The sequence below is a fragment of the Mizuhopecten yessoensis genome, unplaced genomic scaffold, assembly GCF_002113885.1.
Source record: "Mizuhopecten yessoensis strain PY_sf001 unplaced genomic scaffold, ASM211388v2 scaffold5409, whole genome shotgun sequence".
In the NCBI taxonomy this organism is placed as follows: Eukaryota; Metazoa; Mollusca; class Bivalvia; order Pectinida; family Pectinidae; genus Mizuhopecten; species Mizuhopecten yessoensis.
In genome coordinates this window covers 487321-505581 of record NW_018406035.1, presented here as the reverse complement: position 1 = coordinate 505581, position 18261 = coordinate 487321, and the positions used below count along the sequence as shown (strand labels likewise).

The 18261-nt window shown below is 34.8% G+C and overlaps 1 protein-coding gene across 1 annotated transcript; it reads left to right on the top strand.

Moving 5' to 3' along the window:
- The first annotated feature begins 264 nt into the window (after nt 1–264).
- Nucleotides 265–17403, top strand: LOC110450654 (solute carrier family 13 member 2-like). The gene is made up of 14 exons (XM_021498281.1): nt 265–607; nt 4351–4500; nt 4819–4934; nt 8179–8336; nt 9897–9993; nt 10522–10683; nt 11265–11393; nt 12235–12330; nt 12554–12658; nt 14907–15028; nt 15435–15544; nt 15829–15990; nt 16316–16453; nt 16980–17403. The coding sequence occupies exons 1-14, from the start codon at nt 494–496 to the stop codon at nt 17178–17180; spliced, it is 1860 nt and encodes a 619-aa protein (XP_021353956.1). The 5' UTR covers nt 265–493; the 3' UTR covers nt 17181–17403.
- The last annotated feature ends 858 nt before the right edge of the window (nt 17404–18261 follow it).

Sequence of the window (18261 nt, the reverse complement as noted above, 5' to 3'; positions counted from 1 at the left end):
GGGGACTGATTCATTCCTATATCAACTTTAATGAAGAAATTTACTGTTTTGTTTCATAAAAGTACCTAAGCGTCGATATTTAAAGTGTGTATGTCCTTTTCATTTTTATTTGATACATTTATGTTAATTTAAGTTAAATACTCTTAAGACAACGATGGAAATATCAACACAGGTTAAATATATTATGTAAATAAAGTAGGAGACAATCGGCCATGCAAAACTAGGACGTTGCGTAGTACTCATGTGTATGTCTAAGCATATCAACATGTCACTTACTCAGCACATTGTTTACCGTCGTCTCTATTGGCCCAAACTTTACCTTACACGGATATGAGAGGCAGATAATACCGAAGGGGCACTTCTGTCTGTGCCAGGATACCAGACGGGCAGTGGTCGATAGGATCTGTTTGAATACTCAAATTTAAATTAACATCAGTATATCTGCATGTAGTGTCATCTTCACACTAAACAGGACAATAATTTTCTCGGCAAAATGGGATATACGTTCCGCGAGTTTTTACGTGACATTCTTGCGATAAGAAATGTTCTCATTGTAATTATCACACCTATTGTGTTGTTGCCTATTCCAATCAGTATCCAATCAAAGGTAGGTTTATGACTTTTATTATATTATATGAAGTTTAATAATTACACGAATATTTGTTTATGTCGATATCTGTTTTCATCCATAGAGTGTTAGATATAAAATTTCACTAACCACTTTTTACTTATTATTTACGTCATTCTGTTTCTACTGCTGAAATAGTTTAAAGATCAAAATGTGGCCGTTTAGATAAATATCATTTACCCTATATATATTCAATATCAAATATTGCGTATACATTACACAATTTTACTTGAAAATATTCAACTTTACCTTATTACGCAAACAATGTACGTGACAAACGTGTATAACAATAACATATATAATCCCGCACATCACTGAAAATAAGTTTATGTTTGATGGATGACAGAAAACGTCTACATTACACACACGTTTACGTAGAATAGCCTAAGGGAACTCACCAAGCCATGTCTACGGTAACGTCCCTGTCACAGTGTGGACGTATAACGTACCTGTTACCTTTGGTATATTATCGTCTCACCTACTACCGTTATAATGTTTTGTTGTTTACTACGTGTACAGCCTTCTTAATTGTGATATAGTTACACTCGTTACATTTTAAATTTGTATCGTGTTTTCAGTCATCTTCTCGTAGCATTAACACGCAGGTCACCGTCTTGAATTTTAGGAGAAAAAAGGACAAAAATGACTGGCAGTATTTTTACAATTAATTGTCAAACAATGTTATCATCTGGTTTGATTTACGGCAATGTTACAAGAAACAAGTACATGTGTGCAGTCATTTTTCCTAAACGAACATGTAACACGAGACAATCTTATTATATGCTGAATTATATAATTGAGACATACACAATGAATTTACGAAAGTATTGAAAGTAAGCATTCTATTTACTTCACAAGTACCAAAAAACCTAAAAGTTCTATTTCGTTTTGAATGTTTGTGCTTGAAAAACACTTTGATCCATGTCCTTCTTGATAAAAGCGTTCCCTACAGATTAGAGATCGATAAATGATTTACTAGCTGTAACACACTGCATGATCGTGAGAGGCGATTAATGTAGGAACCCCCTTGCAAATTGTGGGCTTCACGTGGTGCTCTCTACTTTAGAACAAGAATGTCATCAAAATACTAAAATATTAATTGCAACATTTTTTATCCGTTCAATTTCTCTTCTCAAACGGATTTTTTTAGCAAACGAGAGAGCGTCCTAGTATGTTAATGGTAAATGTTTTTTTTTGTAGTTCGTTTAAGAGGCAATTGAATATTTATTCGCAAAGTAAAGTTGGACAGTTATTACTTATTCGTTACCCGGATTAAAGAATAGCTTTCTAACTTTGCTATTGTTACTCAGTTTTTGAAGGACAAATTTCACAAATTTCCTAACACATTTCTACACTTTGGTCACGTTTAGCATTTCATTGACAATCCAAATCTGGTGATTTTTACACAAACACTGTTACATAGCCAACAATAAAAAAAGCGGAATTCAAACAAGCAGTACCCTAGGAAACGAACAAAGCAAAACAGACGAAGTATAACAAAGGTTGGATATACCAGGTTTGTAGAGCAAACCGTCTCTAATCGGGTTTAAAGTGTATTTATTGTAATTAATCTCCGAACTGACTGCTCTCCGGTTAATAAAAAAAGATAGTTTAGGATTTAAACCATGTCCATTTAAAATCATGATTTGCTGTTATAGTAAGTTGTTCCACATTATTGAAATAACTATGCTAATAAGACAACGGTGTCCACCGATGAGATTGTCCCTTAATCTAATGTCGTTATCTGGACCGTCATAAAACGTGGCAAAATTAGCATAATGATATTTATTCATATCCCGTACAATTTCTAATTTTACGTCAATATTTGATAATCACTTCATACGAAATGCGTAGTAAACGTTATCATTCTCTATAAACACAGGCTGACAGTTTACCTGCATAGACCTGTCTGTTCAAAGCTATGTAAGCTTAATTGGTTTCCCCAGAATTGATCATTTTGATTTCTTAACCAGGAAACTGAATTTCTTTATATTTTTACTTTATAAAAAAACCGTTTGCACTTCATTTTGATTTTAAAATAATCACGCATTAGACAACAATGTCTTCAAGTACAGGTACACCTCCAGTTAATACAGGGATCAGCACTTGTTTTGTGAATTACTATGCGGTGTGTCAAGTTAAAGTAGCTAACATCAAACATAGTGCAGCCAAGGAGAAACAAAGGTCAACGGTGGGTTTTCGTAAATACTAAAACGTAAAAACGTAAATTCAAGAATAATGTACAACCCGAGCTAATATAGCTACTACCTCAATCATTTTGTTAAATCATTACAGAAAGAATGAGGAATAGTTAAATCCAAGCTTGTTGTTATCCACTGATTCATACACTGTACATGTATGTTGGGTCATACACTGTACATGTATGTTGGGTCATACACCGTACATGCATGTTGGGTTATACAATCTATATGCATGTTGGGTCATACATTGTACATGCATGTTGGGTCATACAATCTACATGTATGTTCGGTCATACATTGTACATGCATGTTGGGTCATACAATGTACATGCATGTTGGGTCATACAATGTACATGCTAGTTGGGTCATACAATGTTCATGCAAGTTGGGTCATGCAGCTCAACAATTGTGTTAAACTGCAATATATCCATATATAACAAACAAATAATTGATACACTTTGAAGGGAGCAGAAAAACTATTCTTGTAAGTGGTCTGCCACAAGACTGAAATATGGTTTCTATTGCAACATTATTCAATTTGCAATTTTTTAAACCGCGTATTAATGTGGGGTTTATGTTTCGTAGCAATTGTCTTCAACAAAAAGACCCTTTCAAGACCTATTTTTCTACCCATTTCATTATCAGAGGCTCAGAAATAACATTAGTTTTTTTTATTTTTATGTTATTGATTTATGTTTTTCTTTTTTTGGGGGGGGGGGGGGGGGTAGGGCATTTTCGTACAACACATTTATGATCAATTAGCTTCTCTGTTGAAGCTTTGGAAACAGCGCTCAGTGTTTTGAGACATCAATTGTCTGCAATTTGCATGTTCATAAGAGTTGGCAAATGGGTGAACATGCAGAGTGTGCAGTTTTCTTTTGTTAACACATCCCTGTATGTATGGGATTTTACGTGCTCCTCATACCGAAAGTCATACACGGTGTATGAAAATGGCGTCCCTAATAACTGGGCCACTTTATATCCCCTTTTATGTGCAATCTGAATGATACATAACAACCTTGTAACTTAATTAACTGACAGCAATCCAATCAGTCCTACCACCATCCATTCAAAGGCGACCGTGAAGCAGAGAGTTTTGAGCGCCAGTTTTTAGGACTTCGATTTATATCTCGATTAGAGAACAGAACTCCTAACCGTCCTCCCTTTCCTTTGGACGAACGAGTTAAAAAAATAAAAAAATAGTATAGATGTTTGTTTCTTGATGAACACCATGAAGCTTTTCGTTACCATTATGTTTTATCGATGCAATACATACATGTGTTACCTTATTAGCCTAGGTCTTCAATGAAAAGGCATAACATATACATATAACAAGAAATGTGCTAGGTGGACATAGGAATGTACGTAGCAGGTTACAGTAGAGTTGTTCAAGATTATCCCTGTAATGCATATGCGACAAGTACAACAATAGTCAGTCTGGCCAATATATGTATCAAACCGTGTATATAACCAGTAGAAGCAACACCTTAATGTGAATGATGTTTTGTATTTCATTCCTAGGAATCAGAATGTGCCTATGTGGTCATCATCATGGCGGTGTACTGGGTGACAGAAGCATTGCCTATTGCCGTGACGGCATTGTTGCCAATAATATTATTTCCTATGGTCGGAATGATGTCTGCAAAGGATGTTTCTTCAAAATTTGTCAACGTGAGTGTTGATGGTGATTTTTGTTATTTTTGTTATTTTTTTCTATGGACAAAATCATAAAATATCGTACAAAATGTAGCCTTAGCTAATGTCTGCATAACGTTCTCTTCGCGAATGCCCAATAACCAAATGCAAACTGCATTTAGGAGAAAGATATGTGTGTATATTTGTATATAATTTGCAGTGGTTTGAAAAACGTTTCATTTAAACTATTAACCTGTTCTGTGTTTCTATTCCAAAGGGAATAAGTTAATCAAGTTCACTCTATATTTCTTTTATTCAATGTGTCCTTTAATTGTTATATTTTTCTCTCTCAAGGATACAACCATGTTGTTTCTTGGCGGTCTAGTTATAGCAGCTGCCATTGAACACTGGAACATCCACAAGCGAATAGCTCTAAGGATCATTCTGATAGTTGGATCCGAACCTCACTGGTACGATATATGAATAGCTATATATAGTTCACAATCATCCTATTCACTTTGGTGTTTCTAATGTTTTGTTTTTCTATCATGTTTGTCAAAAACATTAGTCCAATCCCATACTAGCTAAGCTCTATTTGATACTATTTTAACACTTAAAAGGTTATGTTAAAATCATTTGTAGATACAGAGACCAAAATTCTAAACGATTCCTCATCGAACTTGCTGATATGTATCGACTGGTCATATTTACATGTTACCCATATTTACATGTTACCCATATTTACATGTCGATGGTTAACTCTATTCTGTACATAACAATGCTTTTCGTTATATCATATAAGTGTTATAAGGAAATCCGTTCTTATCAGAAGCATATGATGTAACAGTCATTTTGACGTTCATTGTAAGGTTGATGTTGGGTATGATGTAACACACATATATATGTTGACTTTCATTGTAAGGTTGATGTTAGGTATGATGTAACACACAAGTTGACTTTCATTGTAAGGTTGATGTTGGGTATGATGTTACATACAAGTTGACTTTCATTGTAATGTTGATGTTAGGTATTATGTTACACACAAGTTGACTTTCATTGTAAGGTTGATGTTAGGTATGATGTTACACACAAGTTGACTTTCATTGTAAGGTTGATGTTACACACAAGTTGACTTTTATTGTAAGGTTGATGTTATGTATGGTATAACACACAAGTTGACTTTCATTGTAAGGTTGATGTTGGGTATGATGTTACACACAAGTTGACTTTCATTGTAATGTTGATGTTAGGTATGATGTTACACACAAGTTGACTTTCATTGTAAGGTTGATGCTAGGTATGGTATAACACACATGTTGACTTTCATTGTAATGTTGATGTTAGGTATGGTATAACACACAAGTTGACTTTCATTGTAAAGTTGATGTTGGGTATTATGTTACACACATGTTGACTATCATTGTAAGGTTGATGTTGGGTATGATGTTACACACATGTTGACTTTCATTGTAAGGTTGATGTTAGGTATGATGTTACACACAAGTTGAGTTTCATTGTAAAGTTGATGTTAGGTATGATGTAACACACAAGTTGACTTTCATTGTAAGGTTGATGTTGGGTATTATATAACACACATGTTGACTTTCATTGTAAGGTTGATGTTAGGTATTATGTTACACACATGTTGACTTTCATTGTAAGGTTGATGTTAGGTATTATGTTACACACATGTTGACTTTCATTGTAAAGTTGATGTTAGGTATGATGTTACACACATGTAGACTTTCATTGTAAGGTTGATGTTGGGTATGGTATAACACACATGTTGACTTTCATTGTAAGGTTGATGTTGGGTATTATATAACACACATGTTGACTTTCATTGTAAGGTTGATGTTAGGTATGGGATAACACACATGTTGACTTTCATTGTAAGGATGATGTTAGGTATGATGTTACACACAAGTTGAGTTTCATTGTAAAGTTGATGTTAGGTATGATGTAACACACAAGTTGACTTTCATTGTAAGGTTGATGCGAGGTATGGTCTAACACGCATGTTGACTTTCATTGTAATGTTGATGTTAGGTATGATGTTACACACAAGTTGACTTTCATTGTAATGTTGATGTTAGGTATGATGTTACACACAAGTTGACTTTCATTGTAATGTTGATGTTAGGTATGGTATAACACACAAGTTGACTTTCATTTTAAGGTTGATGTTAGGTGTGATGTTACACTCATGTTGACTTTCATTGTAAGGTTGATGTTGGATATGATGTGACACACATGTTGACTTTCATTGTAAGGTTGAGGTTAGGTATGGTATAACACACATGTTGACTTTCACTGTAAGGTTGATGTTGGGTATTATATAACACACACGTTGACTTTCATTGTAAGGTTGATGTTAGGAATTATGTTACACACATGTTGACTTTCATTGTAAGGTTGATTTTGGGTATTATATAACACACATGTTGACTTTCATTGTAATGTTGATGTTAGGTATGGTATAACACACAAGTTGACTTTCATTGTAAGGTTTATGTTAGGTATGATGTGACACACATGTTGACTTTCATTGTAAGGTTCATGTTCGATATGATGTAACACACATGTTGACTTTCATTGTAAGGATGATGTTAGGTATGATATTACACACAAGTTGACTATCATTGTAAGGTTGATGTTAGGTATGATATAACACACATGGTGACTTTCATTGTAAGGTTGATGTTAGGTATTATGTTACACACAAGTTGACTTTCATTGTAATGTTGATGTTAGGTATGATGTTACACACAAGTTGAGTTTCATTGTAAAGTTGATGTTAGGTATGATGTAACACACAAGTTGACTTTCATTGTAAGGTTTATGTTAGGTATGATGTGACACACATGTTGACTTTCATTGTAAGGTTTATGTTAGGTATGATGTGACACACATGTTGACTTTCATTGTAAGGTTGATGTTATACTCATATTGACTTCCATTGAAGGATGATGTTGGGTATGATGTTACACACATGTTGACTTTCATTGTAAGGTTTATGTTAGGTATGATGTGACACACATGTTGACTTTCATTGTAAGGTTCATGTTCGATATGATGTAACACACATGTTGACTTTCGTTGTAAGGTTGATGTTAGGTGTGATGTTACACTCATGTTGACTTTCATTGTAAGGTTGATGTTGGATATGATGTAACAGTTGATGTTAGGTATGATGTTACACACATGTAGACTTTCATTGTAAGGATGATGTTGGGTATGGTATAACACACATGTTGACTTTCATTGTAATGTTGATGTTAGGTATGGTATAACACACAAGTTGACTTTCATTTTAAGGTTGATGTTAGGTGTGATGTTACACTCATGTTGACTTTCATTGTAAGGTTGATGTTGGGTGTGATGTTACACACATGTTGACTTTCATTGTAAAGTTGATGTTAGGTATGATGTAACACACAAGTTGACTTTCATTGTAAGGTTGATGTTACACTCATATTGACTTCCATTGAAGGATGATGTTGGGTATGATGTTACACACATGTTGACTTTCATTGTAAGGTTCATGTTCGATATGATGTAACACACATGTTGACTTTCATTGTAAGGTTGATGTTAGGTATGATATAACACACATGTTGACTTTCATTGTAAGGTTGATGTTACACTCATATTGACTTCCATTGAAGGATGATGTTGGGTATGATGTTACACACAAGTTGACTTCCATTGAAGGTTGATGTTAGGTATGATGCTGCCCACGTGGTTCCTGTCCATGTGGATTAGTAATACTGCCACTACTGCCATGATGATACCGATAGCCAACGCAGTGCTGGTCCAGCTCCGAGATGCCAAACAAACCAAAGATACGACTACTTTTCCAGAGGAAAACGGTAATAAATACGTATATACTAAGTGTACGGCAGTTGTATATATTAAAATTTAATGATGATTGCATAGAATATTACTTATACAATATGATTGCATAAGTGCAGATTCTTTGATTTTTGTTTGTTTCAAATTTACGAAGTTTTAAGTAGAAGAGAATCCACCTGCTATAACCAATTACATGACATTAAAAAGGCGACAAATATGGGGACCAGTAGAACGTTAATATGCGGAACATACTATCATATGAGCCCTTTTAACTGACACTCTCTCGTAAGCCTATCATTTTAAGACGATTCTTTCCTGTCTTTCTTACTCTATTTTACGGCGTTGTCTATTTAGGCACACGTACTTCATATGATCTTATCTAACGCGAGGACTTTAAATCACAAACAAACTGATATATAGATTCTTATTATCTGTTGGCATGCAAACCTTAGGTACCGTAATATGACTGGGTGAAGTATCATGCTTCCGTATCGAGGATATGACGTTTTAGTGATTTGACACGTCAAAGTGGACACAGTTTGTATATGACCTTGGCTGTTTCGCGGAATAAACAGCGAGATAAAATATAAGTAACTCCTTGCTCCACAATGAAAAGTGCAATATGACGTACTCCCTGTTAACCACCAAGGCATCTGGTAGGTCAGTAGTTACCTCACTTCTACGAATGAAATGTTAAATAATTGACACCAAACAACGATCGCTACTCATTGCTCCTCATCGAGATATGAATTTTGACTTATTTCTCATAACGTGAAATGCGATGTTAACTCCAGCCTGACAACACACAGTATAAGGTAAGTTACTTGGTGCTATAAATGTGTTTGAGTTTGACAGCCCAGCGATAACTTTTGTCTTTTTATGCTAGAATAATCTTTTAATATGGGGGAACCTTTGGGGAATCAAATTAAAAATCATATACAACGTCGTATATCTTATAAATTTGTTTGAGTTTAACGGCCCAACGACAACTATGATCATTTTAGGCCAGACATATATTTTAGTATGGGACAACCTTTTGAGGAATGAAATTTAAAATCATATAAAACATAGCATATCTTATAAAATGAACGGCAGGCAAAGTGTAAAATATGAGAAGTTAGTTTAAGATGTTGGGTAAGGATTGAAATGGAAAGAGAGAGATATAAATGCCGTAAAAGGGAGTCCTAAAGTTTAATTGAATCTTAGTTTATAAACCAGACCAATATATGTTATACTATGTATAAAGTTGAATAATGCCTACGGAAGTAAAAATGGTTTTCATTTCCGTGACATTTTATTACGAATGTTTCTAAAATCTGAACATTTTGTTCAAATATGCTCCACTGTAAAAAGAGAGTTACGTGAGTGTATTTTCCCCTATTTAGGAGATAAGCATGAGTGAGATAGAAATTACCAGTACGGAGTCGAGAAGGTTCTGTACATACACTAACCTCTCAAACATACACACAATTTATCTCTCACATACCAGCGAAGTAATATGAGTAAGTCAAATAAAAAAGGCAATACTTTTTCCTTTTTTAATGATTTATTGATCTCAATGTTTCCTCCTTCAAAAGGTATTGATAACAAGGCTTTGGAATTGGAAGAAATCGCCATTACAGAAAAACAAGGTGAAGTAACGCTAAAAGAATCGGATAAACTAGACGCGGAAAGGTAGGTGCAATGCATTGAAATGTTCGTTTCCGACCAAATGCAATAGAATGTGACAAACTAATATTTATGATCGATAATCACCAAATTCATCTGTGTTTTCTACGAACGACCAGTTAAATAATAATAAATTGGAAAAAAACGTAATTTCGACTATGAATTCCTTTTCGAACCTCTCTATGGTTTTGGTTTATATTCCGTTGATGCTTCATGAGTATCATTGTTATGTCTAACATAGCCTAGACTGCCGATGAGTCGTAAAGCTTTTCCAAAGCAAACAGCTTTCCTTTGAGATTTTGTAGACGAGTTGGTTGCATATCTAATATATATATACTGTTTTTCGATTTGTTATGACTATGTCTGATTATGACATAGTTTTGAGTTGCTTGTATGTTCCCTATGTATTGTATCTTACCTCAAATATACAACGACTGTGCATCGTTGTAATGTTTACTCAATGAAATTTATATTTTACTCAAACCCAGGAATTCCGGATCTATATATTATTTTCTTAAATGCGCTTTCCTTCAGTCCAGAATGCGATGACGTTTCGGAAGACAACAAGGCCGAGGCTGAGTATCTCCGAATGTGTAAAGCCCTGTCACTAGCCATCGCATACTCTGCCAATGTTGGGGGTATCGGCAGTCTCACAGGAACGGGGCCAAATATTGTCATGAAGGGACAAAGTGATATGTGAGTCAGTAAACTTTCAATAACATTATACACTGTGATTTGTGATGCTTAAAGCACCAAAGACAATTTGCTAAGTGTTCGCACCTTTAAGAAATACTACAATTATATGCTTTAAATCGTTGCCGCTGTTTAAGTAAATAATGATATATTTTCCGCAATATGTGTAAATATAACGACTCATTCGCGCGGATGACAAACAAAAAATATGTATCCCACTTAATTAAGTATGTCAATTCGTCTGACTTGTATTCAGTAGAAACCATAGTTGTGGTTGTTATTATGATGTTACTTGAAACGGAGATAAATTTGGTAACGTCACTTTATCATCATATTGTATAACTGGTAAGGCAGTGACTAAGTTCTAGAAACATCAGTGAAACATACAATATAATCCATGTTTATGTATCGAAGATGTATCTTGCATGTTACTACCTCAAACCTGACTCTTAATCAAATGTAGGTATATAAGTTAAATCCGGGCCCGTAAGGGTGATGGATACAGTAAATAAAACGTGTTTCATAATTAATGAAAAACAATCAAGCTTATTCATTTATTGATTAAATATATTTCCAACCATTAGCGTATTTCAGAAGTACGGGGCTGAATCTCCCGTGACGTTTGCCACGTGGATGCAATTCGGACTGCCACTATCGGCTGTGTGTCTGGTTATCCTTTGGGTATGGCTACAGATCTACTTTATGCGGTGCAAGTAAGTATACGCAGGTATTATCAATGGAATCAGTCCTGTGATATAGAAGGTAACAACAATCTGAGTAAACATGCTCTAAAACTTTACAGCTTTCTATATCAATGTCGCAATATATTAAGTCAAAACACTTTGTCATAGTTGTGTGAAGGAGATTCTCCCAGATATGTTCACTCTTTTTGTTTGGGTTGGTATTGTCTTTACAAAATCCAATGAATATCAAGACAGTGTGCATAGGTGTCAGTGAATCGTAAGGGTCACGTTATGCACCGTTCTTAAGTACCAATAATTCTTCCTTTATCGAACAGCACGTGGGACAAGGTACGTTCTGTCATTCGCATATGTAAACGCACGGTATATAAGTATATAAAATGGAATTCAAAAAAGAAAGACATCATAAAACAGTCGTAGCTGGCTGGAATGTAAAGTTAACTATGTCAACAGACCTTTTCAAATAAATATTTTACAATACAGAAGCAATTTAATATTTTCAAATATTTTATGATAACAATGCATCGTATGACTTACTTAGATTACATGAACAATACAAATCAGATATCGATCGACCTGTTCCAATACTGATAATGATATTAAATAATTACTACAATGTATTATAATCCCGATCATTTTTGTTAAATATAAATGTATTAGAGGTTTTGTATTTTTCATTTCATTCTAAATCCCCAGGTATTATTATCAAAATATACAAATCCCAGGTATTTTAAAAAGACAATTTTATTCTTTTTCTTACCAGTTACTAAGGTAGTAAGGTAGAAACTGACATTACTAGTAGTACAAATATTGTCTGTTTTAATAATCAATATTTTCTCATTGAATGTTGTAGATCCTGTTTCAGCTGCTTTTCAAAACAGGACAAATCCACGTCTAGACGAGTAACTGAAATGTTGAGGAAGGCGTATGATGAGTTAGGACCTATAACGTAAGGACTAAAGTCATATATTTTCTACTCGGGCATAGTAGAAAATACATATTTAAAGTTTGCTGAAAATCTGTAGCAAAATACATTTGAATTTTGTTTTGGTTAAATTGAATAATTTGTAATCTTGATAACTCAACAAAATCCTTTGTACATGTTATTTATGAAGTTCGTTTTTCCACTTACGTTATTTTAATTAAGTAATTATTTTTTGTGTTTTCATCAGATTTGCCCAGGGCGCTGTGATGGCCCACTTTCTCTTACTTGCCATTCTGTGGATCTCGCGTGATCTAGGAGGAGTCGGTGGATGGGGAGATTTGTTTCCGGAGAAGTATGTACAACATAACATAAGTAAGATCTGCAATCCGTGTAGAACGATTGCAAGGTTGTGTTGAGGTAGTGTGCTGACCTGTTTCAACGCACCTCAGTATATATATCGCGAGATAATGGAGTTCATTTTCCTCACAGATTGACGCATGATATAAAGAATTAAGTATTTCATCTTTACATGATACGTGAAATTATCCATAGTGCAAACTGCGTTGTATGTGTCTCCTTTAAATCTGTTTATCCAAAACATGCCATGTCAATATTTTGTTCCAGATTTAAGTGTTGGTATTAAATCGGAGATAGGCGGGTTCCCCATCTCGAGAAGTAAAATCCGTGTGTTTGATACCCCTGGTCCCACGAAATGTCCATTAAGTCAACTAAAGCTTATCAGTTTGCATAATGCTTGTTGACGTGCTTGGCAATTTCTGTAACTTAGGTTTATGGTACGTAAGGTGTGGTATATGTATTCACTACAAACTTTCGTCCATAAATTGCACAACGTAATATTTAACGAAGGTAAAATCGGTCATATGTAAATTAAAGCGATAAAACCTGCTGCAATAATGCAAATCATCCTAACTTATCAATCTACTAAAACATTACTTGTGAAGATGTGTTAGATTTAGAAATTACTTGAGCATTTTCTTTTTTTATACCGGATGTTACGTGTTTTCGTTGTATCTTTGATACGAATTGTTTATACTCTTCACCAAAATGCTTTTACGTTCACATAAGCGAGAAGGTTGTGGGTTCTACCCCCTGCCCGAGAAAAACTAACGTGGAAGTTAGACTTATAATTGGTGTCTTCAAGAACTGTTTAGCCTGTGTCGTTGTTAAGTGAAAGGTTGAATGCTATTTTACAGTGCCCAGTTTGTGTAATTTCAGTGATACATTGTATATAGCACCTTAAAGATAAGCATTGAGTGGCGCTCATCATCCATGATCCAGGACATAAATTTGACCTCATCATGTTGCAAAAATAACGACCCGAAATAACAACAACAACAACAATAGCACACAAGGTTAGCGCATCACACCTTAAATGTCAATATGAAAAAGTTGTAACTCGATTGATGAAACACAAAACAAAACAAAATAAGAACATCATAGATTTCTATAACAACCGAAGGTTATTAGGTGCGTTTTGTGCACCAGGATACTGCCTTTGTCATTATTGATCTACGATACAGCAAACAAGACTTAACAACATGAATAAACTATCGATATTTTAAACTTATTTTTCATATTGTACCCCCTTGCACTATAGTTACTCTATAAGCCTATCCTGTTGGTGATTTTATCAGATATACGACGTGTCATGTGACTAAAATAGTATTCTGGCTTTGAATGACTATATATTTGTCGATGGGTCGTTAAACTCAATAAAACAAACGAAATAGCAGGTGGACATTTGATCATGATATGTCTTAAGCGAAATATTGAACGATCTTCTGTAGAAATTCTTAGCCCGTAGTTCTTTGGTAAATGTGATTAGAGATGAGAATTCCTTGGTGCGTAAAACATGCATCGGAGACGTAAATAGCATGTGATGTAAACCTCACAACATGAAAATCAGGTACATCATAACTTGGGATGGGAAAGTTAACTACCAAGAAACAATTTCTCCTCATTTTGGCAGTAACATTATTCGGTACTCAAGATAATGCTCCAAATATTATGAATAGAAGCTTCGACTGTTGGTCGACAAAGTTATAACAAGAGATTTTCAAAAGATTTCAGGACAATGAGGACTTTATTTAAGTTTTATGGTCACCGTAACATTTTTCATAGGGGGATACTCTATTTTGTGATCAAAGGTCGTATTTAGGTTTTTCTTTTGCTCAAAAGTGTCACTTGTAGTGTAGTTGCCACTAACCTTTATCCTTCTTTGAAAACGTGACATAGATTTTGGATTTGACCCAGACGGAACAGAAGACGTTAACTCTTCATGAACACATGGTCACAATATGTTTGTTCTTTTTAACATATTTGCATGCAAATCTTTCTGATTCCGCATAATTTGCCCTGTTTTCGTTCGATCTATGGTTTTATAATACTTTGGTAGTTTTCCTTTTCTTCTTTCCCGTATTTTACAGGTAATTTCTTGTCCTGACGACAACATGAAGGCATACTACGTGAAACCTGTCTAAATGAAACAGGACATACTACATATTCATTTGACATTTTATTTTTCAAGTACAAAAAAACCTCTTAGAGTTAAAATGCTCTTGTTATTTATTCTGTTTCAGAACCGTTACAGATTCAACACCGTCCATTTTGATATCAGCAAGTCTTTTCTTGTTTCCGTCAGAGATTCCGAGTATTTTCAGGTGTGGCAAATCAGATGACCTCTCGACAGGTCAAAACAAAGGTCAGCAATAGATCATGATCTTCTAATCGTTTTCTTACTTATGACGATACGTTAAATAATACCACTCAGATTATATATGTTTTTATTGTTATTTTTCCTATGAACTCCATAATATTCCCCAAATTGAACATGAAATGAAACCGTATTTAATAGCATTTTCCCTATTACTTATATAATAATACATATATAAGCTAGCGGTGCGTTTACAAAATTAAAGACTGCGTTAATTATAAGTTATGTGTAAAGCTCAAAAATCATCATTTGTTATGTATTTTGGACTTTTTTGTGTATTTAAATCATTTTTGAGAGGCAGTAACATTACATGTGTAAGCTGGTTGTTCAGTTATTTAGTCATTAGAAATATCAGAATGACATGTCTACAATGTCAACTAACTACCTGTTACAGCTTCGGAAAAGGTGGCGCCATTGCTGTCATGGAAAGTGGCAGAGAAGAATATACCATGGGGAGTCATTTGGCTGCTTGGAGGCGGATTCGCTCTCGCAGAAGGAAGTCAGGTAAATCCCCACAAATTCATGATGTATGCCATGATACAGGTCACTATTGAATAAGTAAATATGCTATGTGTTTACGTTATGGCCTACATTACGTGTTTATAGCATGCCCTTATTTGACCACCGTTAAGTATCAGGGCTATCTGTCTGACTCAACAGGCCAATCGTGCTTTTGTGTATTGTAGTAAATTCGTTATGTACATAACATGGAAATAAACATATCTTGCCGATAATTGTGGTTCCTGGCTTGTAGTATATCTTATATCATTCTGTTTGTCTACAATTAGGTGTCTGGCCTGTCTGCCTGGCTTGGTGATAAACTCGCTGTGTTTAGTAGCTTTGAGCCCTGGGTAATGAACCTGATCCTGTGCTACATCGTAGCGGCTGCAACAGAAGTGACTAGTAATACTGCAATCTGTACACTCATGATGCCCATTATGGCCGAACTGGTAAATGATGACGTCACCATATGAATACTTGAGTTAACATTACATTGGTTAATGGTTATATCGTAATGCTTTGATAGGCAATCGAGTTTCATTCAGACCCACATAGAGTGGCAATTTTTGTATGTATTCGTGTAATATAGACTATTTCAAACATATTTGCACACATTTAGTGCTAAGTTTAATATCAAAAAAAGAAATATTTTAAGTACAGTATGCAATTTGCGTACGATGAACATCCCTTCAATAAATATATATCTATTTATCAATATATCAGAATGTGGAACTGAAATTAATAAAACATGTATAATAAACTCTTTTTTTCCAGGCACTCAAACTGGGAGTAAATCCATTATACTTAATGTTCCCTACCGCCATTGCCACGTCCTTCGCCTTTATGCTGCCCGTAGCCACGCCCCCTAACGCTGTTGTCTTTTCCTACGGCTACGTCAAGGTCATCGATATGGTGAGTTTGATACAGTAACTGTCAGCTGAACTCTGTATCACCAAGTCATCATTGCGGATACATCGGGTACGCGTGACCAAACACTTAAAACCTCTTAATCAAACGTGTCTTATTGTCCGGGTAAAGTATCCTGTATGATGTAGCATATATTAATCAGCTATCTTAATAAATTATTGTTATGTCCAGATTTTTTTTAAGGAAAGTAATAACACGCAATGGTTATTATGCTGTTGTTTATTGTGCTGTAAGATGTAAGATGTAATGGAACAGAAATGCTATTGAAACTGCATTCAAATTACGCTTTATATACATTTTATACGTGACCTTACTTTACTGGACGTTTTATTAGTAGTTCGAGTCAAAGACAAAGCATATATAGTTTATGGGTTTACGTATAATTAATTTATTTAAAGAAAGTATCTTCAACAATAACCTATGTTCCTTAATTAGTAATTATTCAAGTGTCTTCCAAATGAACATGTCATTTTTCCCCAGACATTAACACTCATATTGTATCCTATTACAGGTGACGGCAGGTTTCTTCATGAACATCGTCGCTGTGTTGGTTTTAGTGGGAGCGACAGAATCATGGGGAGAAAGTATATTTCATTTCCACACGGAGCCAGATTTTTTCAAGAACTCTACATTAACTCTTCTTAACACTACTGTAAACTCAACTTTTGCCTGCCTTTGTCCAACAACAGCTCTGCCAATTAATACAACGTAATCTGACCTTCGTTTTGTACTGTTTCTATGATATCGTATATTTTTACTGCATTTTGTAGGAATTAACAGCTTCGTTTATGAAATAAGTAAACTTACCTCACACTGCGTTATATAATTATACATACTCGCCGACGGAAACGCATAGCGAAGAGCTTAATCCATTGACAATATGGTCTCATAACGTTTGGTGTGCAGACAGTTTTATTAAAACAGAACTAATCTTAGTGTTGTTCGATGGTTTATGGTTCAGCACGTACATCGTATCTATAATAATGCTCCTTCAGGGGAACTATATGCCTTCTGTATAACACCGTATTTACGTACGTCAGCGTACAGTGAAAGAGGCCACAAATGTGTGTCCGTGTATGCTGCTTCATGGCATTTTTGGAAATTAGAACGTCTTCACATGACCCGTGCTTAGAAAACGTTCACGTGTGAGCAGAAGTGAAGAAGTGACCATTTACCGGTTTAGCCTTGGAACACTTAGTTATGTCTGAAATGACAACTTAGTTTATGTAGCATTGATCGGGTTTAACGATAATTTCAACGTTGATCCTTTATGACAGACTGTTTTTATTTTCAACACATTTGTACCCATGCATGTGAAGAAGAAATTAGACCAGCTGCCTCCTTAAACAAAGTTTGATTCAAAAGTATTTTAGTGTGCATACATTTTGGAAAGTGTCAGGCTATGCTGGATTGTTAGTTAGATGTGTCTGTGTGTGTTTACATATATATAATGAGGCTATAAAATTCACATATAAATGGTTTGATTTGAACCAAGTTCGATGTATATGTACTGTTAAGTTTTAGTCATGTTATGCCTTAGACTAAGTTTGTCAGCATCATCATAATAATGTATTCATGTGGTCATGCATACTTAATATCTTAATGTATCCAACCACAGAGGAAATCATTCCAGGCATGACTCATTAGGATTCACCATCGTATTGAACAGTTTATCCTCACAAAACCACATTATAAACAGCAGAAATAGCATGACCTACAAACGGGAAATATTCATTATACACAAAAACGCCTTCTAACATCTAATCTAAGGGTAAAATAGACAAAAATATACC

What these genes read in the sequence shown, in the direction of transcription:
- LOC110450654 (XM_021498281.1), top strand. Translation starts at nt 494, where the DNA reads ATGGGATATACGTTCCGCGAGTTTTTACGTGACATTCTTGCGATAAGA. An exon ending in CAATCAGTATCCAATCAAAG is followed by an intron (nt 608 to 4,350) that starts GTAGGTTTATGA and finishes TTTCATTCCTAG; the next exon opens with GAATCAGAATGTGCCTATGT. An exon ending in CTCGACAGGTCAAAACAAAG is followed by an intron (nt 15,029 to 15,434) that starts GTCAGCAATAGA and finishes TACCTGTTACAG; the next exon opens with CTTCGGAAAAGGTGGCGCCA.